At 49.6% G+C, this 22,665-nt stretch overlaps 1 protein-coding gene across 1 annotated transcript in view; it reads left to right on the top strand.

Moving 5' to 3' along the window:
- Positions 1 to 9,126: 9,126 nt before the first annotated feature.
- pola2 (polymerase (DNA directed), alpha 2) overlaps positions 9,127 to 22,665 on the top strand; it is a 56,123-nt gene continuing 42,584 nt past the window's right edge. Inside the window, exons 1-8 of the mRNA XM_059641614.1 lie at positions 9,127 to 9,236; positions 10,231 to 10,330; positions 11,257 to 11,384; positions 13,481 to 13,572; positions 14,299 to 14,356; positions 16,370 to 16,479; positions 16,808 to 17,001; positions 20,908 to 20,996. Of these exons, the coding sequence (XP_059497597.1) occupies positions 10,249 to 10,330; positions 11,257 to 11,384; positions 13,481 to 13,572; positions 14,299 to 14,356; positions 16,370 to 16,479; positions 16,808 to 17,001; positions 20,908 to 20,996 (753 nt within the window). The 5' untranslated portion in view covers positions 9,127 to 9,236; positions 10,231 to 10,248. The remainder of the gene's footprint in view (positions 9,237 to 10,230; positions 10,331 to 11,256; positions 11,385 to 13,480; positions 13,573 to 14,298; positions 14,357 to 16,369; positions 16,480 to 16,807; positions 17,002 to 20,907; positions 20,997 to 22,665) is intronic.

Raw genomic sequence — 22,665 nt, 5'->3', positions numbered from 1 at the left:
CACTATGGGACAATTTAGCACGGCCAACCCACCCTAACCTGCACATCCCTGGGCACTATGGGACAATTTAGCATGGCCAACCCACCCTAACCTGCACATCCCTGGGCACTATGGGACAATTTAGCATGGCCAACCCACCCTAACCCGCACATCCCTGGGCACTATGGGACAATTTAGCACGGCCAACCCACCCTAACCCGCACATCCCTGGGCACTACGGGACAATTTAGCACGGCCAACCCACCCTAACCCGCACATCCCTGGGCACTACGGGACAATTTAGCACGGCCAACCCACCCTAACCCGCACATCCCTGGGCACTACGGGACAATTTAGCACGGCCAACCCACCCTAACCTGCACATCCCTGGGCACTACGGGACAATTTAGCACGGCCAATCCACCCTAACCCGCACATATTTGGACTGTGGGAGGAAACCGACGCAGACACGGGGAGAATGTGCAAACTCCACACAGTCAGTCACCCGAGGGTCGGGATTGAACCCGGGTCCCTGGCGCTGTGAGGCAGCAGTGTTAACCCCTGAGCAACCGTGTTGCCCTAAAGACAATTTCCTTCACACCATTTCTCTACTAACGCAAATTTGCTTCAGTTCACCCTGCCACTAAACTGTGTTCCCATCTTTATTGATTTTTTTACTGTATACCACAGCTTCAGGCTGTTCATCCTTTCCCTTCAAATTGTTCTGCAGCTGCTCTCGACAGGCTTTATGCCAGCATCAGGGAGGTGACATTCCATCCTAGGGTCTTGTTTGCAGCCACAGAAATACCTATCTATTCCCACTTTCTATCAGTGTGTGTTGGATGGCATTTTGTAGAATATTAAAGGAACATCAGATCGCCCAGTTTATCAATATCCTTCATCCCCTGGTGCAACTTTTTTTCTGCTGTATTGAAGTTCGTGGACAACGACTTCACTGCTTTCTACTGGTAACTCATACTATGCTGCTTTTCCCATCATTTGTTCAGCATTTTGTACGGTCTCCATATCGTACCATTCCTGTGTTAACACAGTAGTAATTATTTCCTACAACCTCGGAGTGAAGTTCTTTTTGAATCACAGCATGACTTCCATCTGGTAAATATACAGAAGGAACAGAATACCCAGGGTGACTATAATTAAGGAGATAAAACACAGTTTAGGGGTTGGATTACTGATGCTGGTTAGAGCCCATTTGATGTAAATAACATTTTCTGGCACCTTTTACGGTAAACTCTCTCGGGTGTATCAGAGAAGAATGAAATGAGCTGTATGGGCTGTAGAGTTCAGGGAACTTTGCTCATAGAGGATTCAGGGATAGCTTTCAAACTTGGAAAGAGCAGAATGAGATAGGGGCAGAGGCCAAGCAAAAGGAACAGGGAAGGCCAAGCTTCAGAAATGACAGACCAGTTCCCCAGGTTTGCCAAGTTTATCCTATAGGATGTCCAAAGTTGACTGACCTCAACATGATTGGGATCAAGGTAATGATCTGCCACCAGTGGCTGGTTCAGGGGTTTAGGGAGGCTAAATGTCAGTCACTGTTGATGGAGGAAGAGATATCACAGTAATCTGGGCTTAGAATGGCATCGTTATGTAATTGTACCATCTGTCTAATGGTGACGTGGCAGCACCGAGGCATTGTTCTGATGAGCAAAGTCTAGACAGACTGGGACATCATTCACTCCAGTTTCGAAGATTGAGGGAAGAACTCATTGAGACAAAGAGGATTCTTAAGGGTCTTGACAGGGTCATTGCTGAGAGATGTTTCCCCCCAAAGGCAGAGTCTAGAACCCGAGGGCATTGTCTCAATAAAGGGGGAGCCTATTTAAGAATGAGATGAGGAGGAGTTTCTTCTCTCAAAGGGTTGAGAGTCTTTGCAACTCCTTGCCCAAAGAGAACTGAGTGGGGACAGTATACCTGTGGGATTCCTTTATCCCAGTCCTCTGGATAGCCTTGACTACAGCTCTCAACATCTTCTTTAAAGACTGATGCCACCATTCCGATGCTCACTGTGATCAGGATGGTGTGCAGTGGATTGAGCTATCCTTAACTTTTTTGAACAATTCTGATGTAAAATTTGACGCTTTATCTGGTTATATTCTGTGGGTAATCTGTATCTCATGAAACATTTGAGTAATTCTTCTACAAGCCTACATAATGGAATGGTCTCTGGAGATCTAGTAGACAGAGCTATTATGGTCAAATTCTTGATCTCACAAGGAAGTAAGGGCTACAGGGAGAGTGCAGGGAAGTGGTGTTGAAATGCCCATCAGCCATGATTTAAATGGCGGGGTGGACTTGAAGGGCCGAATGGCCTTACTTCCACTCCTATGTCTTACGGTCTTTTTTTAACGCTACCACAGATAGATTCTTGATCAGTTGTGGAAGTGGACCCCTTACCTCCAACCATATCCATTTGACTTGCCCAGTTCCAACATTAATGTCTCAGTGTTTGAATTCAACTCTCGATATTTTGGTCAAATCGTCGGGATCGGGACGTTGCCTCTGGCTAGAAATGAGCATTAGATGTTGGTGTAGCTATTTGAAACAGTATTTATTCAGAGATCCTCATTTTGTTTCACTCACTTGTGGGATATGGGCATCATTGGTTGGGTCAGAATTTACTGGGCACACCTCCCATTGCCCAGAGGGCAGTTTAATGTCGGTAACTTCAGGATTAACAGACTTCAGTTCACTATACAGAAAGCAACCCCAGGAGTCAACTAGACATAAGAAAGTGTGGAGCTGGATGAACACAGCAGGCCAAGCAGCATCTTAGGAGCACAAAAGCTGATGTTTCGGGCCTAGACCCTTTTTTCTGACGAAGGCTCTAGGCCCAAAACATCAGCTTTTGTGCTCCTAAGACGCTGCTTGGCTTGCTGCGTTCATCCAGCTTTACACTTTGTTAACTTGGATTCTCCAGCATCTGCAGTTCCCATTATCTCTGATCCCAAGGGTCAACTGATCAGTTTATCACAAGGTTCTGAGGCAAGCAGCATGCGTGTGAGGTTTTCCAGAGAGGAACTGTCGGAGAGCATCGTAGAGTTAGTCATCACCTGTGCACCAAGTAAAAACTTTAGAAAAGATTTTCTGAACAAGTGAAAGGGCCGTGATGCCTTGGAAAGTGGACACAGGTTTGAAGCCACAGTGGAGACCACTAATTGCATGCTTTGGGAGGAATGATCACTTGTTACAGCCAACAAAATGCACCACCCCAAAGTGTCTGTGCCCGACACCATTTACTGGAGGCTGTCCCCCTTCTCTTGATCTCTGCAAACCAAATGGCTCAAAGTGACACTGAGCACTCGAACAGAAAATCTGGTTCCAAAGGTCAAGCCAGAACCCAGGACAAAATACAGCTGACCAATGACATCATCCAACAAATAAACACACTCAAACTCTGGCAGCAAGGAAAGTGTTAGGATGATATACAAATGCAGGCATATCAATGATGTTCAGAGTCAACCAAGGGAAAGCACATTTCACAACATGACTGAGCATTCCATATTACTAACTTCATATGCTGTGTCAATGTTATAAACTGATCTGAACCTTTTATAGCCAATAATGCATATGCTTACGGATACTAAAATACTAGGAAAGTCTTCAAACAGGCCCAGAATTAGGAGATTACTTGTGTTGGTTCCCAAAACAAAGCTGATACCTCTGCTCGATAAGCAGAAAGTTTGGCCAGCGAAAACCACCTTTCCAACCAGATACCAAATAGCCCCAGAGTGATCTCATCTAGCTGGAGAGCCATGGGGCAGAGCAGCTGAAGCTAGCTCGACAGTTGTGCTCTCAACGGGGTGGGACAGGACGGATGAAGCAATGCCCCAAGCCCAGCATGAAGGGTTAAGAGGAGAGGAAGTCGTTACTGCTGCTGGATGAGCAGGAGGTCTCACAGGCTGACACCACCTTTCTGACCTTAGCAGGGGAGCAGCAAAGTTCCCAGGTATATGTCTGCAGATGGTGAGAGAACTGCCTCGTCTGCGTTGACAAGCTGCAGGGCACTGCGGCAACAGCAGACAACCGCCTGAGGGCAGTATTATCCTAAGTAAGATGGAAGAGGGAGAGAACCAACTCTTACACAAACAGCAAGTGATTCAGAAAGTTAATGGAATGTTGGCTCGTTTATCACAACGGGAATTGAACAGAAAAGTAGGGAGATTATGCTCTAGTTAAACTTGGCACTGGTGAGACCACATTTGCAGCAGTGTACAGTATTGGTCTCCTTATTCAAAGGATGTTGGAAATGCATTGAAGGCAGTTCAGACAGGGTTTGCCAGACTAATCTCAGCAGTGGGCATGTTGTCTAATGAGCGAAGGTGGATCAGGCCATGAATACATCTGCTGGAGTTTTGAAGATTAGGAGGTGATGTGGAAAATTCTGATGGGGCAGGGCTATGTGGAGATGATTTTTCTGTTAAAGGAGAAACAAGAACGGGATTGGGGGTGGGGAGTCACGGTTTCAAAAAGAGGGATTGGCCGTTTAAAACAGATGAGGTGAATTCTTTCCTGTCTGAGGGTCATGAGTCTCTGGAATTCTCCTTCTCAAAAGGGGGTGGAAGTAGAGTCCTTGAGTATTTTGAAAGCAGAGCTGAATATATTTCTGATAGCCACTGGGGTGGTGGGGGTGAGAGATTATACGAGGTATTGGGAATGTGGATTTGAGGTTATAATCAGATCAGCCATGATCTTATTGAAAGGTGGAGCAAAATGGAGGGGCTGAAAGGCCTCCTCTTGCTCCTTGTTTGTATGCAGCAGAAAAGGGAAAGGACATATCCCTGAAGTTCCACTGAACTCATGACTGCCATAAGAGAAGCCCATGGGCCAATAAAACAGATATAAACCTAGAACACTGTCAACTGGTGAGTGTCTGACAGAAAATGAACATGGCTGGGAAAGCTGAGAGGAGCCAGCTGAGGAGGAGAGACTGGAGGTTTCCCCAGTTCAACCCTCAGGTGCCAGGCAGACAGACAATGTCATCTTAAGGAGAGATCGTAGGAACTGCAGATGCTGGAGAATCCAAGATAACAGGGTGTAGAGCTGGATGAACACAGCAGGCCAAGCAGCATCAGAAGAGCAGGAAAGCTGACGTTTTGGGCCTAGACCCTTCATCAGAAATGGGGGAGGGGAAGAGGGTTCTGGAATAAATAGGGAGAGAGGGGGGGCAGATAGAAGATGGATAGAGAAGAAGATAAGTGGAGAGGAGACAGACAGGTCCAAGAGGTGGGGATGGAGCCAGTAGAGGTGAGTGTAGGTGGGGAGGATGGACAGGTCAAGGGGGTGGGATCAGGTTGGTGGGTAGGAGATGGGGATGGGGCTTGAGGTGGGAGGAATGGTTAGGGAGGTGGGGACTAGCTGGGCTGGTAATCTTAAACTTCGATGACCCTGACAAAGAGCAGAAGGAGGATGTAACCATCCTGCTCGGGGAGATTCAATGGGACGCGCTGGGGTAAAGGTCCATAATGTAGACATAATTGAATTTGCAGAATAAATAGCACTGCATTCACATCAGGGAATTGTGTGCAGCAGTCAGGCAGAATCCTATCCAACCTCACGCCTTCGTGCTGATGTAAACAAGTTGGGACACTTGGCTACCTCCGTAAAAAAAGATACCATTGAGAATCCATGAGCCCCTGAGTGAGAGAAAACTCAGCTCTGTCACCCCAGGGAACCTGTGTGTCTGTGCCTGCTCCTACACCTGTAAGCCCATGTCCCTGCTTTAAGAAAACAACTGGCCCCAAGCACATTACCAAAACTAGCCAGCCCCAGGAAAGGGTTGATCTGGTGAGTGTGTAGTGTACTTGGTTAGCCCAATCATTGTTTTATGGCTCCACAAAATAGACGGTAGTGTCAACAAAGGAGTGCCGAGAGGCTGTTTTGCAGAAATGGAAAGCCATCCTGCTCTACACTGACCATGACCCCATTGAAACTCTGAGGGAAACGTGCCACCAGAAGGGGCAGTTTGTTACACTCAAGTTATATCCTGAACCTTTTCACTGACAAAATAACATGACCTTCACAATGGCCTGCCTCTCTGTCCCAAGTTCGAACCAAAGCAGCAGATACTGCCCCTGCTTATAGAACATAGAACATACAACAATGCAGCGCAGAACAGGCCCTTCGGCCCACCATGTTGCGCCGACCTGTGAACTAATCTAAGCCCCGCCCCCTACACTATCCCATCATTATCCATATGCTTATCCAAGGACTGTTTAAATGCCCCTAATGTGGCTGAGTTAACTACGTTGGCAGGCAGGGCATTCCACGACCTTACCACTCTCTGAGTAAAGAACCTGCGTCTGACATCTGTCTTAAATCTATCACCCCTCAATTTGTAGCTACGCCCCCTTGTACAAACTGAAGTCATCATCTTCGGAAAAAGACTCTCACTGTCCACCCTATCTAATCGTCTGATCATCTTGTATGTTTTACTGTCGAGAGTGAATGAGGGAATTAGTGCATGCCTTGTTATTTTGCAAGAAGACCTACTTTTAAATAAGAAATGAAATGAAAGCAACCTGAACCCTTTCCCAATGGCTGTGGGAATATCATGGAGGGAAATTCTAAACTTTTTTAAAAACCATATTTGCTTGTTTATTTTTAAAATGGACTCTTGTGGATTTTAAATGGCTTCAATCAAACACAGAGTCGCCCAGTCGGCTGTTCCTAAAAATTTCCAGCAATCACCAGGCGAAGCTCCCCGATTGGGAAGAATCCCTGAAATCAAACCTCATTGTTCCACAAACCGTCACAACTCTACGAAACCTCACAGATGATTTCTATTCAGAACGCAAGTATTCACATCATCTCTCATCGTTGATGGGAAAATAACTCTCAAATAAACTTATTCTTTAACAAATGACAAAAAAGGAATCACTTATTCCTGCTATTTAACGTAAGTTATGCCCTGTCAAAATTCCAAATACACATATATCCATTCATGCATAAAATACTACAGGTGATATAATGTAGGCAGTGAAAAGCGAATTCTTTCAAAGAGCAGAACCATGAAGATGGGATGAGTCGTTTCAGACAAGTTTATTAAGTGTTGATGACACGATGTTAAACTGCAGAGCAGTGGTCAATTCAGTCACTGACCAACTGAACCCATGTCTTGTATTGGGGTTCTTTCTAGTCTTCGAGTTTAGTGTTTGCTCACTCAGAGTGAGGTGGTGAGAGATATGGGGACAGTGTGGAGAAGTGGAACTGTTTTCCTTGGGAAGGAGAGGGCTAAGTTTTCAAAATCAGAAGGGATCTAGGCAGAAGTAGATTTGTTCCATGCATGCAGGCTCGAGAACCAGAAAGCACAGATTGTAAGCAGTAAATGCGATGGGAACAAGAAGCTTTTTCACCTGCAGTGATTCGTTTGGGTCAGGAATGCACAGCCTGGAATTGTGGTGGAGGTAGGTTCAATCAAAACATTCAAGAGGCTGATTATTTAAATGGAAAGAAGATGCAGAGTTACTGAGAAAAGTTAGGAGAATATCACTAAGTTACGGTCTCATTCGAAGAGCCTGTGCAGAAATGATGGGCTGAATGCCCTCCTGCACCAGAATAAAGCTGTGATTCTGTGTTCTTTTTATATCCCAAGAGGCTTTGTAATTATTTCTTTTGTTGTCTTCCAGCTTTTAATGATTTCTGGACTTGGAGCTCAAAATTCTTCTGCTCTCCCATAGCTCACAGCTTCGCCCCATCCCAAATAATATCTTGTATTGATGTCAACACTGTGAGGGAGCAATGGGAACGGAGAATGGGATCAGAAGAAAGAGTCCAGGAATGACACAGTCAGTTACACAAGCTGTGAACAAGTTTTAATGGGATTAAATGGGAGGAAACAGAAAGTGCTTCAGCAGGAAGAGCAGATCGACCATTAGCAGAGTCCTGGATAAAGCTAAAATAGGAAATGTAGGAATCCCAGAACAACCTGCTTTGCTATTTCAGTAAGATCATCGGCAATCTGTTTGTGTTTGAATCCACGCTTCCATCATCAAGGGTAGCCCTTCACCGCCCCCCCGCCAACCCCAGCCCAACAGATATCCATCCACCCACCTCTGGGGCCAAGAGTTCCAAACTCACACAACGTTTTAACTGAAAAAGATTCTCATCTTTGTTGTAAAAGGGTGACTTCCAATTTTGAAACTGTGCCTCTTAGTTCTGGACTCAACAACAGGCTAAAACATCCTCACCACACTCACCCTGTCAGGACCCTTCAGGTTCTTACTCATTTCAATCAAGTCATTCCTCAATCTCCTCCAGGGGAAACGAGCCCTGTCTATCCAGCCTTTTTCCTTAAGACAACCTGCTCATTCCAGGCACCAGTCTTAGAGATCATAGATTATTGAATCCCTACAGTTTGGGAACAGGCCATTCGGCCCAACAGGTCCATGCAAAGCATTCTCACCCATACCCATCCCCCTACAATGCACCTAATCCCCATATCCCTGAACACTGTGGACACTATCCACCTAGCCTGCACATCTTTGGACTTTGGGAGGAAACTGGAGCACCCGGAGGAAACCCACGCAGACACAGGGAGAATGTGCAAACAGACAGTTGCTGTTTCTCTTTCGGATTTACAACATCTGCAGTTCTTTTGATTTTTATTTAGTATTTTGCCCAAAGGGAGGGGATTCCAGGACACCGAAGGAACCCAGTGTGTATGAGTGCGTGGGGCAACCCACAGCACATGGACTGCAATGGTTTAAGAAGGCAGCTCAACCCCACCTTCTCAAGGGGCAATTAGGGACAGAGCAGCAGACTGGAACACCCAGAGATGGCAACATCCCATAAGTGAACACATTCAAACACAGTCTCTCACTAACACAGAGATAGCAAGAACTGTAGGTGCTGGAGTCAGAGACAAGAGTGTGTGGAGTTGGAGGAATGCAGCAGGTCAGGCAGCATGAGAAGGGCAGGAAAGCAGATGTTTCAGGTCAGTGCCCTTACCCAGAACATCCCATAGCACACACACTCCTTCACCAGACTCTCACACAGAGGAGGGGCAAGGGAGGCGTCGCTGCTCCTCCCAGCCGCTCGGGGGCGCCAGACCAGTCCTCCGGGCGTCTCCGCGCTGATGCGCGCTGCAAGTCTTGGGCACGGAGAGCGCGAGGGTCGCCGGGATGCTGGAGGGGTGCCGGCCCGTTGGATGCCGGGATGCCGGCAGACCTTGTAAAGTGGGAGGGCGGTAGGAACGCGGGAGAATTGGAGGCTCAGGATTCACAGAGAAACCTCCTGTAAGGGACCGGGGGGGAAGAGAAGGGATCGGGGAGGGGGGACAGGGAGGTGTCCCTCTGGGATGGGATGAAGGGGAGGAGAAGGTGTCCCTCTGGGATGGGGGGGTTGGGGGGGAGAAGTTGTCCCTCTGGGATGGGATGGGATGGGATGAAGGGGAGGAGAAGGTGTCCCTCTGGGATGGGATGGGATGGGATGAAGGGGAGGAGAAGGTGTCCCTCTGGGATGGGATGGGATGGGATGAAGGGGAGGAGAAGGTGTCCCTCTGGGATGGGATGGGATGGGATGAAGGGGAGGAGAAGGTGTCCCTCTGGGATGGGGGGGGGGGAGAAGGTGTCCCTCTGGGATGGGATGGGATGAAGGGGAGGAGAAGGTGTCCCTCTGGGATGGGGGGGGGGGAGAAGGTGTCCCTCTGGGATGGGATGGGATGGGATGGGATGGGATGAAGGGGAGGAGAAGGTGTCCCTCTGGGATGGGGGGGAGAAGGTGTCCCTCTGGGATGGGATGGGATGGGATGAAGGGGAGGAGAAGGTGTCCCTCTGGGATGGGGGGGGGGAGAAGGTGTCCCTCTGGGATGGGATGGGATGAAGGGGAGGAGAAGGTGTCCCTCTGGGATGGGGGGGGGGGAGAAGGTGTCCCTCTGGGATGGGATGGGATGGGATGGGATGGGGGGGGGGAGAAGGTGTCCCTCTGGGATGGGATGGGATGGGATGGGATGAAGGGGAGGAGAAGGTGTCCCTCTGGGATGGGGGGAGGGAGAAGGTGTCCCTCTGGGATGGGATGGGATGAAGGGGAGGAGAAGGTGTCCCTCTGGGATGGGGGGGTTGGGGGGGAGAAGGTGTCCCTCTGGGATGGGATGAAGGGGAGGAGAAGGTGTCCCTCTGGGATGGGGGGGGGGGAGAAGGTGTCAGTGTCCTGCAGGGATTGGGGGTGGGGGGTGTCCCTGAATTCAATGAGGGGGCGATATCTCTGGTAACTGAAGGTTTTGTTTCTCAGGTAAACTGTGGCCTGAAAATGCCGGTGAGTTTGGACAATATCGCTTCTGAGTTGGAGACATTTGACCTGGTCCCAGAGGATGACAGTTCCCTGGAGAAACGTGAGTCTGGGTGAAGAAACTGTGATGTTGACATGTTAACAAAACTGTGAATTTATGAACCAGAATCATGAAACTGGCCGCTGGTGTTGTGGATCTTCCTCTGTGTCGGTCCTTCATTACTTTACTCCCTCGGTGCTGACCCTCTGACGGTCCCCGCTCCCTCGGCGCTGACCCTCTGACGGTCCCGGCTCCCTCGGCGCTGACCCTCTGACGGTCCCGGCTCCCTCGGCGCTGACCCTCTGACGGTCCCCGCTCCCTCGGCGCTGACCCTCTGACGGTCCCCGCTCCCTCGGCGCTGACCCTCTGACGGTCCCCGCTCCCTCGGCGCTGACCCTCTGACGGTCCCGGCTCCCTCGGCGCTGACCCTCTGACGGTCCCGGCTCCCTCGGCGCTGACCCTCTGACGGTCCCGGCTCCCTCGGCGCTGACCCTCTGACGGTCCCGGCTCCCTCGGCGCTGACCCTCTGACGGTCCCGGCTCCCTCGGCGCTGACCCTCTGACGGTCCCGGCTCCCTCGGCGCTGACCCTCTGACGGTCCCGGCTCCCTCGGCGCTGACCCTCTGACGGTCCCGGCTCCCTCGGCGCTGACCCTCTGACGGTCCCGGCTCCCTCGGCGCTGACCCTCTGACGGTCCCGGCTCCCTCGGCGCTGACCCTCTGACGGTCCCGGCTCCCTCGGCGCTGACCCTCTGACGGTCCCCGCTCCCTCGGCGCTGACCCTCTGACGGTCCCCGCTCCCTCGGCGCTGACCCTCTGACGGTCCCCGCTCCCTCGGCGCTGACCCTCTGACGGCTTGGCGCTGACATCACAGCAGTCTCTCATTGATTTGAATGCTGCTCCCCAGAAAGATGGTGTAAGAGAAGTTTACTGAAGTATAATTTACTGCTTGTGTTTTCCTAAAACATGCTGTTTTTCCTGTTCTGTGCAGTATTGGAGCACTGTATCACGTATCGCTTGAAGGAAGATAAGATTGTGAATGAATGGATTGCTTTCAGCATGAAACGAAGTGGTGGAATTGCACTCAATGCAGGAAATGTGGAAATCTTTGAACATGAGGTAACAAATTTAGGAAATTTCACTCCTGGAGTTGTGTGAACACCCACAAACTGCTTAATGGGCTGTAGGTGTCACAGCCTGGGATTGCATTTTGTGCCCGTCCCTAATTGCCCCTTGACAACATAGTGGTGAGCTGCCTTCTTGAACCATTCTCGTCCTTCTACCATAGGTAGACCCACAATGCCCTTAAAGTGGGAATTCCATGACTTTGACCTAGCAACAGCAAAAAAGCAGCAATATATTTCCAAGTCAGAATGGTGTGCACCTTCAAGAGGCACTTGCAGGGGATGGTGGTTATTCATTGTTCAAAAAGGAGCCCCAGAGAAAATGAAAAATCTCTTGAGTAGCAATGAACATTTGTAACTCTCCAGAAGGAATGAACAGACCTGAACTGTTTTCTGGAAGGAAGAGAAGGCTGAGGAGTGACCTGATTGAGTCTTTTAGACAATGCAGTGAGTTTGGATCTGTGTGTTTGTGTGGAGACTGGAACTAGGGAACCATCAATTCGAGATGAGTGTGTCCAATTGGGAATTCTTCAGAAACCTCTTTGCCTGGAGAGTGGTGGGAATGTACAGTTTTAAAGGATATTGGAAAGCGACCCACTAGGAAAGCTGCAGTGGAGTAGGATAAATAACTGAAAAGGAGAAATTTGCAAGGCAGTAGCAGAGAGAGCAGATGTGTAGTGGGACTGATTGTACAGCCCTTGTGAAGATCCAGCCCAGACACAATGGTGTCCACATGGGTGATGACAGCCCTAACTTCAATCAGAGTCACTGTCATGTTGGGACTGGAGGGGGTGTGTAGAACAGGCTGTTTTCATTCTGTTTATGCCCGTGATGCTTGTGCATTCACATGTGTGTGTGGCCTGTTGGTGTGGATTTCAGACTGCTGACCACCCCCACCACCCACCTCACAAGCAGCAGTCAAGTTACTCCCAGTGACCCTTGAACAACCTGGCCTGTGCGAGCTTGAATATTTCTCACTTGTCTAGCTGTCTGGCTATCTTCAAAGAACAAAACAGAGAACAAACAAACCTACACCACAGGAACAGGCCCTTCGGCCCTCCAAGCCTGTGCTGATCGAGCTCCTCTGTCTAAACCTGTCGTCTGTTTTCTAACGGTCTGCGTCCACTTGCTCCCCGCCCATCCATGTACCTGTCCAGATACATCTTAAAAGACGCTAATGTGTCTGCGTCTACCACCTCCGCTGGCAACGCGTTCCAGGCACCCTCCACCCTCTGTGTAAAGAACTTTCCACACATATCTCCCTTAAACTTTCCTCCTCTCACTTTGAACTCATGACTCCTAGTAACCGAGTCCCCCATTCTGGGAAAAAGCTTTTTGCTATCCACCCTGTCTATACCCCTCATGATTTTGTAGACCTTAATCAGGTCCCCCCCTAAATCTCCATCTTTCTAATGAAAATAATCCTAATCTACTCAACCTCTCTTCATAGCTAGCACCCTCCATACCAGGCAACATCCTGGTGAACCTCCTCTGCACCCTCTCCAAAGCGTCCACATCCTTTTGGTAATGTGGCGACCAGAACTGCACACAGTACTCCAAATGTGGCCGAACCAAAGTCCTATACAACTGCAACATGACCTGCCAATTCTTGTACTCAATACCCCGTCCAATGAAGGAAAGCATGCCATATGCCTTCTTGACCACTCTATTGACCTGCGTTGCCACCTTCAGGGAACAATGGACTTGAACACCTAGATCTCTCTCTTCATCAATTTTCCCTCGGACTTTTCCATTTACTGTATAGTTCGCCCTTGAATTAGATCTTCCAAAATGCATCACCTCGCATTTGCCTGGATTGAACTCCATCTGCCATTTATCTGCCCAACTCTCCAGTCTATCTATATTCTGCTGTAATCTCCTTAGTATAAATGCTGTCAAACTGAAAGAATAAAGCTGGTCCCTAACGCAGTCAGTTGTATGTCGTCATTGCCAGAGCGAATAGTGAGTGAGACGGAGCAATTTTGTACAGAATTGCACCCAGTGTGACACAACCAACAGAATGTTATTCTCATCCAGCCCCCTCACCCCCAATCTCCGGCCCTACCTTAAAAATGTTTCTCTCTCTCTCAGGTCCTTAGTAAAACAGCCAGCAAGACCCGGCCAGCAGCAGTCAAACGGAACATCCGGGCGCCCGTGCACGACTTGAACACCCTTGAAGAGCTGTATCCTTTTAAAGAAGCTCAGAGTACAAGATCTGTGCAGTGTTCTTGAGAAGTGATGCTGGAGATGTGTCAGGTGTCATCGTAATTATTTCATATAACGGCCTTGCAAGCCGTCCTGTGACCCAAGGCTTGTAACAGCTAATTCCTGTTGGAATTTACTTAATCTGTTCTCAAATGCTGACAAGCTTCACTGGCGCTGCAGGATCCCAGAAACTGCAGTGTGATAAATGACTAGTTGTGTGTTTGGTGGTGAGAACTTAGAGATGAACAACAGCATGAGAGAGAAAGAGGGAGAGCTCCTTGATCAAAAGCACAGGATCTTTCACCTCAAATTGTGACGGTTGCACTACCTTTGATATTATGGCTCTCCCACAGTACTGAAGGGTAGGCTGGTTCTATCTTGGAGTGGGAGTGGTACCACTTGAGGTGGGGGTATTGCAGATTTTAGACAGCGCAGCTAACGTGACGGAGGTGGAGTCCGCAACAAAGCACTGAGTTTAGGTGAACGTACTGTGGGTGCAGGGATCAATTCTAGCTAGTGCAGTGAGATGTAAAGCAGGACCTGCAGCCATGCTGCTGTAAGTGAGGCAGGAAGGAATTGATGGGGCAGTAATACTGGCCTGGTTCTGTGCTGTATAACGTGTGTGAAGAATGACAGTGGTCAAGGCTGTGCAGCCAAAACGAGTGAGTCCCAGTGTGACCAATACATTTCCTTTGACTGGTCAGTGTCCAAGCAGAGACGGAGGAAGAGAACTTGCTTGATTCATACTCTACACCTGCCAAGGTACCTGTCATATTGCAGAAGACACCTTCCTTTTGACGGTCAGAATTAACTCACTTCACCTTGAGTTGTGACCTATTTTTCCCTGAAGTTATTGAGGGGGTGTGGGAGCCACTGGCCAGGCCAACATTCAGTGCCCATCCCTCATTGTCCTGGAGGCATGTCTGTATTGGGCCAGTTGCAAGGTAGTTCCAGGATTTACCCGGTGGACCCACAGCTGAAGCTCAGGCTGGCAGGTCCCCTTTCCCGTGCTTTGGCAATGCTACACTGAGAGGGAGTGTACAGGGTACACTGAGAGGAATACTCTGGGTGTAATAAGGGGGCAGATTGACCGGGACGATCTGTGGTGGAAGGGATAATGGGGAACAGACTGAATGGGACACTTTTGTGGGGGGCGGGGGGTTGTCAATGGGGGGGGTCAGACTGAATGGGACACTTTTGTGGGGGGCGGGGGGTTGTCAATGGGCGGGTCAGACTGAATGGGACACTTTTGTGGGGGGCGGGGGGTTGTCAATGGGCGGGTCAGACTGAATGGGACACTTTTGTGGGGGGCGGGGGGTTGTCAATGGGGGGGTCAGACTGAATGGGACACTTTTGTGGGGGGCGGGGGGTTGTCAATGGGCGGGTCAGACTGAATGGAACACTTTTGTGGGGGGCGGGGGGTTGTCAATGGGCGGGTCAGACTGAATGGGACACTTTTGTTGGGGGGCGGGGGGTTGTCAATGGGCGGGTCAGACTGAATGGGACACTTTTGTGGGGGGCGGGGGGTTGTCAATGGGCGGGTCAGACTGAATGGGACACTTTTGTGGGGGGCGGGGGGTTGTCAATGGGGGGGTCAGACTGAATGGGACACTTTTGTGGGGGGCGGGGGGTTGTCAATGGGCGGGTCAGACTGAATGGGACACTTTTGTGGGGGGCGGGGGGTTGTCAATGGGGGGGTCAGACTGAATGGGACACTTTTGTGGGGGGCGGGGGGTTGTCAATGGGCGGGTCAGACTGAATGGGACACTTGTTGGGGGGCGGGGGGTTGTCAATGGGCGGGTCAGACTGAATGGGACACTTTTGTGGGGGGCGGGGGGTTGTCAATGGGGGGGGTCAGACTGAATGGGACACTTTTGTGGGGGGCGGGGGGTTGTCAATGGGGGGGTCAGACTGAATGGGACACTTTTGTGGGGGGCGGGGGGGTTGTCAATGGGGGGGTCAGACTGAATGGGACACTTTTGTGGGGGGCGGGGGGTTGTCAATGGGGGGGGTCAGACTGAATGGGACACTTTTGTGGGGGGCGGGGGGTTGTCAATGGGGGGGGTCAGACTGAATGGGACACTTTTGTGGGGGGCGGGGGGTTGTCAATGGGCGGGTCAGACTGAATGGGACACTTTTGTGGGGGGCGGGGGGTTGTCAATGGGGGGGTCAGACTGAATGGGACACTTTTGTGGGGGGCGGGGGGTTGTCAATGGGGGGGTCAGACTGAATGGGACACTTTTGTGGGGGGCGGGGGGTTGTCAATGGGCGGGTCAGACTGAATGGGACACTTTTGTGGGGGGCGGGGGGTTGTCAATGGGGGGGGTCAGACTGAATGGGACACTTTTGTGGGGGGCGGGGGGTTGTCAATGGGGGGGTCAGACTGAATGGGACACTTTTGTGGGGGGGCGGGGGGTTGTCAATGGGCGGGTCAGACTGAATGGGACACTTTTGTGGGGGGCGGGGGGTTGTCAATGGGGGGGTCAGACTGAATGGGACACTTTTGTGGGGGGCGGGGGGTTGTCAATGGGGGGGTCAGACTGAATGGGACACTTTTGTGGGGGGCGGGGGGTTGTCAATGGGGGGGTCAGACTGAATGGGACACTGAGTTTCTATCTTCTCCTCAGATGTGGATTATGACTTTCTGCAACAGCAAGACTTGAGCTAGGCCGGGATACTGAAATGGGTTTTATGTGAATGTTGTTTTTGGAGGCTGGGGACTGTGGTGTTTGTTCTCGGTATGTACTCCCTGTTCAGTCTGTACTCTCTTGCTAGGCAGGATCACAGAAGCGGGTGCTGACCACTCCAGAACAGCCTCAGTCAAAGAAGGTGTCCATGACCCGCAGTCCACGTCTCCTCTTCTCTCCAGCTTCCTTCTCCCCAAGGTAACTGTGCATTTTCACCGGCAGCTGGATATGCTGAGATTGTGATATCAGTACAATAGAATGGAATTAGCTTTATTGTCAGGTGCATGCGAATGAGTGCAGTAAAACGTTTATAATGTCATCACTTTGGCACCATCTCATGTTCCAAGCTATAAAATCCACTTCTACCCCTACACCCCTCGCCCCGATACCTGTCCCGCTCTGTCTCTGTCACCCCACTCCAGCACCCTCCCCTGCCCGCCCACCCACCTCTGCTGTTGGTGGTAATTCGGAATCTTATTGGTTGTTTGGTGCCTGAATGAGTTATTTTTCCTTTTGCTGCCCTCAGTCCGAACCCATCTCCAAAGTACAGTTCCAGAGCTAACCGCGGTGAAGTTGTTGCCTCCTTTGGGATGGCGCAGGGGGCCACATGGCAAGGCATGGGGGGCAGGAGTGCCGCTGTTCAGCTGCTACTCGCGCCTGAAGACTCAATCATCAAACGCTTCAAATACATGTTCCAGAAGTCGCGTGACGTCCGTGATGGTGAGTTCCATTCAAAGGTGCCAGCATTTTTGATTTCACCCACGTCTCTGGTAGAAGCAGCCCAGTTGTGGCCTGACTGAGGATAATCCTTGCTTAGAGAGTTTCACAGGTTCCCTGTTGTTCAGAAATTCCTTCTCCTGCTTTAAAGCACACGTTTGCAGCCAATCCTGTTTGTGTTGGGGTGGGTGGGTGTGGTCTGGCCTCAGATTGGGTCACTGTTGGGGTCTGTGCCAGTGGAAAGTTGGAGGGGGTTGTCGCTGGGTGACCCACATGGCTGATACTGCCGCTCTGCTTGACCAGGGGGCAGGTTTAGGCCCCAGGAACAAGAGATCGTCTTTGGAAGGGAGGCAGTTGTAAATTCATTAGAATGATTTTAGGGATGAAAGAATTTACCTGCACTGGCAGGTTGTGCAGAAAGGGCTTCTACTGCTTTGATAGTTGAAGATTATGAGGTGATGTAATTGAGGTTAGGATTCATAAAGAGAAGCTGTTTGCTCTGGAGTTTATTGGCAGCCCAGAACCTTCAGATGTGAGCCACACAGTTTGGGGGGCAGGCACTTCCCTGTGCCAAAATGCATTTACTAACAAATGGCAAGGAGGCTCATTAACTGTTGCTGTGCAGACTTAAAATTTCTCCCTTTTTCACGCTGTCACTCACGTTCAAAAACTGACTGTCAGCCCTGCAGAGATGTGGGCAGGAAAAATATAGGCAAAGAAATTTTTTAAGGACCTGTGGATCAAAAGTCAAAGCCACGAGTTGAATGAGATGACGTCCGCACTGTCTTTTCTATTTTGGCCAAGGCGTTTGATTGCTGACATTTGTCGAATGGGGGAAGATTACCGGATTAGATTCTGTACTCCCAACAAGACGTGGTCAGGAGATATTCCTTTTCAAACTTGATAAGGATTTGCCAAACAAATTCATTGAGAGCAACAGCTTTTATCCTGTTTAAGTTTAAATATGTTCCTCTCACTGACAAGAGGTGCAGTGTCTCCATCCAAAATACCACCATAACTAGGTGTGAACTGTGGATAAGCCACTGTTCAGAGACTGTTGCTAGGCAACAGCAGCTTAGGTAGTCAAGCTTCTCTCTGGAATAAATTCACACAGGCCGGTATCAAGTCACCAAGTTACCCCTTAGTTGCATGTGCGCAGTACACAGAAATGGACAGTGCAGTTCAGAAAATGAAGACGAGCATAGGCCGGAAATGTCAGCCTTCCCGCTCCTCTGTTGCTGCTTGGGTCTGCTGTGTTCATCCAGCTCTCCACCTTGTTATCTCAGTAGGAATTAATGAGTCCTTTTCAAATTGGCAGTAAATAAACTAGTGGGGATGCCCCAGGGTTCGGTGCTGGCACCCCAGCTATTCACAAGATATAATAATGATTGGAATGAGGGAACACACAATGTAACATCTCCAAGACTGCAGATGATACCAAGTCGGGTGGGAGAGTGAACTATGACGGGGACGCAGAGATCCTTCAGCATCATCTCAACAGGTTGGGTGAGTGGGCAAATCAATGGCAGATGCAGTAAAATTTGGATAAATGTGAGGTTATTCACTTTGGAAGCAAAAAACAAGAAGGCAGATTACCACCTGAACAGCTGTAAATTGGAAGAGGAGCGTGTGCAGTGGGACCTGGGTGTCCGTGTGCACCAGTCGCTGAAGATAAGCATGCAGATGCAGCAGGCGGTAAAGAAGGCACATGGTACGTTGGCCTTCATTGCGAGAGGTTTTGAGTACGGAACAGGGTTGTTTTGTCACAGTTGTCCAGGGCCTTGGTGAGACCATACCTGGAATATTGTGTGCAGTTTTGTTTGCCTTTTCCAAGGAAGGATGTTCTTACTGTCCAGGGGGTGCAGCAAAGGTTTACCAGGCTGATTCAGGGGATGGTGGGTCTGAAGTATGAGGACAGAGTGACCACGTTGGGATTGTTTTCACTAGAGTCCACATGAACGAGGGGGATCCCTGAGACTTGTACAATTCCTAGACAAGGGTAGATGCAGGGAGGATGTTCCTGATGGTCGGTGTGCCCTGAACCAGGGGGTCACGGTCGGAGGATTTGGCGTAGAGCATTTATGACAGAGAGGAGACGATTCCTCACCCAAAGAGTGGTGATCGTGTGGAATTCATTACCACAGGGAAGGAGTTGATGCCAAAACATTCAATGTGTTCAGGAGGTGACTAGATACTGCACTTGGGGCGAATGGGGTCAAAGGTTATGGGGAGGAAGGGTTAAACAATCGAGTTGGACAATCAGCCATGATTGTAGAATTTCGGCGCAGGCTTGTAGGGCCGAATGGGCGCCTCCTGCTGCTATCTTTTGTGTTACACTGATGAGATCGTCCTGGCCCACGTTCGAATCACTGCACTTTCCCAATCATTTCGACAGCAGTGAAGTCACAAAACACCAGCTCTTGTGTTAAAAGTTCAGAGCTCTCTTTGCACAGCCATCTGTCTTGTCAAGAAATAGCAAGTAATTCTCAGTTCTCCTCTTACTTTTGACTTTCCCTTTCCAAAGCATAGCAGAAACACATAAAATAATCAGAGGGTTAGATAGAGTGGATAGGGAGAGCCTTTTTCCTAGGATGGTGACGGTGAGCACGAGGGGGCATAGCTTTAAATTGAGGGGTGAAAGATATAGGACTGATGTCAGAGGTAGTTTCTTTACTCAGAGAGTAGTAAGGGAATGGAACGCTTTGCATGCAACGGTAGTAGATTCGCCAACTTTAGGTACATTTAAGTCGTCATTGGATAAGCATATGGATGTACATGGAATAGTGTAGGTTAGATGGGCTTGAGATCGGTATGACAGGTCGGCACAACATCGAGGGCCGAAGGGCCTGTATTGTGCTGTAATGTTCTATAAAATCGTTTCAATGTATTAAATGTCTATATTCCAGATTTCATAGTCTAAGCATGTACATGTATTCCCAATAGTTTTGCAGATTGCCCTGAGGGACTGCAGAGCCACTTCCAATTGCTCTGGCCCCGAGGACCAGAAGTTCTTTGTATTTAAAGTGCTGGGGTATAAGGACGCTGAGATTCTGCTGCAGTTAAACAAAACCCTGGTAAAACTCCACTTGGTGTACAAGAGCCGCTCTGGGCACCACACCTCAGCAAGGATAGATTGGCCTTAGAAAGAGTATAACTTTGGTTTATTGGGATGAGTCCTGGACATCAAGGGTTTAAGCTGTGAAGAGAGATTGTACAAATTAAGCCTGTGTTCTCTAGAATTTAAAGGGAAAGCGTGATCTAATCTAAGTTTTCAAGGTATTAACAGGGAAAAACAAGGTAGGTAAGCATAAACTATTGCCACTGGTTTGGGATTCTAGAATTAGGAGCATAGCCTGAGAATGAGGGCCAGACAGTTCAGGAGAGACGGTAGGAAGCTCTTCTACACACAAAGGGTGGGAGAGGTTTGGGACTCTCTTCCGCAAACAGCATGGATGCTGGATCAGTTGTTCATTTTAGATCTGATAAAGATAATGTTTTTGTTAAGCAAGGGTATTAAGGGATATGTGCGAACGGCAGGTCACTGGGGTTAGGCCGTGGATCAGCTATGATCTCAATGAATGGTGGAACGGGCTGAATGGCCTACACCCGTTCCTGTGTTCTCTTGCGTGTAATACCCACCCTGTTCAATTAGTGTCCTTGGCTGGAAAGAGCAAGTGTTAGCTTCAGTGCCTTTTGGCTAGAGTGAGGGGAGTAACCAGCCAGGCTCCTGTCCCTGTTAGCTACTTCAAGTATGAATCAGACTCACCATGTTGCTGTTCCCAGATGTGGCTGTGTTGTGTTCACATACAGGTAAGATATGAGGGAGTGTGGTTTGTGGAAGGCACTGAGCCTTCAGGATAGGGTGGTAAAATTGAACGTTCTAATGTGCTGTTTGTTAATACGTTCCAGTTCTCAATGACGGGATTGAAGACCTGAGTCAGGTTTTGACAGATCATTACAATATCGAGGACATCCGGCCAGTGGCTATGCCAGCACAGGTGAGGAGCAACATTCTGGTTCTTAATCGTGCCCTTGTCATGCGGACTGCATTGAAAATGGCCCAGTCAGTATAATATTCACAAAACCTAAACCTATTCAGAAGAAATAGCAATCTCAAGAATTAAGTCAACACAGTATGGAGTTCATGGAACACAGTGGGTCAGGCAGCATTGAAAGAACAGGAAAGTTGATGTTTTGGATCGGGACCCTTCTTCAGAAATGGGGAAGGGGCAGGGAGCTTGGAAGTAAATGGAGGAGGGGTGGGGCTGGGGGAAGGTAGGTAGAATGGTGCTGGGTGGATGCAGGTAGAGGGTGGTGGTTATTGGTGAGTGGGAAGGGTGGGACGGATAGGTGGGAGAGAAGATGGACATGTTGTGTCAGGCTGAGGAGGTGACGGGGGGAATGGGTGGGCTGGGGAAAGGTGTGTGGGACGGATAGGTGGGAGAGAAGATGGACAGGTTGTGTCAGGTCAAGGAGATGAGGACGAGGATGAGGGGGAGGTTTCGTCGTGAGATGAGGCCGGGGGTGGGAAGATTTTAAAACTGGTGAATTCCACATTTAGGTCTTTGACTGTAGGCTCCTGAGGTGGAATATGAGGTGCTGCTCCTCCAGTTTACGGGTGGTATCATTGTGACACTGGAGGAGGCCCAGGATGCGCATGCAACCCAGGGAATGCGGGGGTGGGGGGGGGGAGTTAGTTAAAATCATTGGCGACTGGAAGGTGTTGTCGATTATCGTATAGAGAGTGCAGATGATCCACGAAATGGTCCCTGAGTCTGCACTTGGTTTCACCGATGTAGAGGAACAATTACAGTACCGGCTGGAGGATTTACAGGTGAACTATATCAGATATGGAAAGTTTGCTTTGGGTTTTGGATGGAAGTGAGGGGTCAGGTGTAGCACTTCCTGTTGTTGCAGGGAAAGGTGCCGGGGTGTGGGGTTAGTTGGAAGTGTGGAGCAGACAAGGGAGCCCTGGAGTGAGCGGTCCTTATGGAAGGCAGGTAGGGTTGGGGAGGGAAATATCTGTTTGGTCATGGGGTCAGATTTCCGGTGGCGGATGCGGCAGAGGATGGTACTTTGAACTTTAAGGATGATCAACTTTACTAACACCTTTTCACTCCAAGCTGGAATTCACCTGGACCATCTCGGAATACCTCTCTCCCCTTCCCGGGCCCGTCTGTCTCCATATCTGGTAGCTGTCTCAGCAGTGACATCTTTTTCAAGCCGCCCGACTTGTCCTCTGTCTCACTGCATCCGCTCCTGAGATGGAGCGTTCCACTCCCGGACATCCCAGATGTCCTCCTGTTTCAAGCACCGCAACTTCCTCTCTCTGTTGATTGAAAATACACTCAACCGCATCTTTTGAGGGCATGTCAGCCCTCCGATCCCATTCCCCCAACAAAAATAAAGTTCCTCACGTACCACCTCCCCAACTCCACATCCGACATATAATTCTGCACCATTTCCAGCATGTCCGATGTCCTAGCCAGAGAGAGAGTGAGATTCCTCCCTATCCCTATCTGCTTTCCATAGGGACCACTCACTCTGCGACTCCCTGTATACTCCCAACTAGCCCACTACCCCCAGCACCTTTTTCCTGTTACTGCAGGAAGTGCTACACCTGCCCCTAGACCTCCTACCACCCCCACCCCCCACACCTCCATCCAA

Source organism: Stegostoma tigrinum, chromosome 42, assembly GCF_030684315.1.
Source record: "Stegostoma tigrinum isolate sSteTig4 chromosome 42, sSteTig4.hap1, whole genome shotgun sequence".
Lineage (NCBI taxonomy): Eukaryota > Metazoa > Chordata > Chondrichthyes > Orectolobiformes > Stegostomatidae > Stegostoma > Stegostoma tigrinum.
This window is presented reverse-complemented; position numbering and strand designations above follow the sequence as displayed.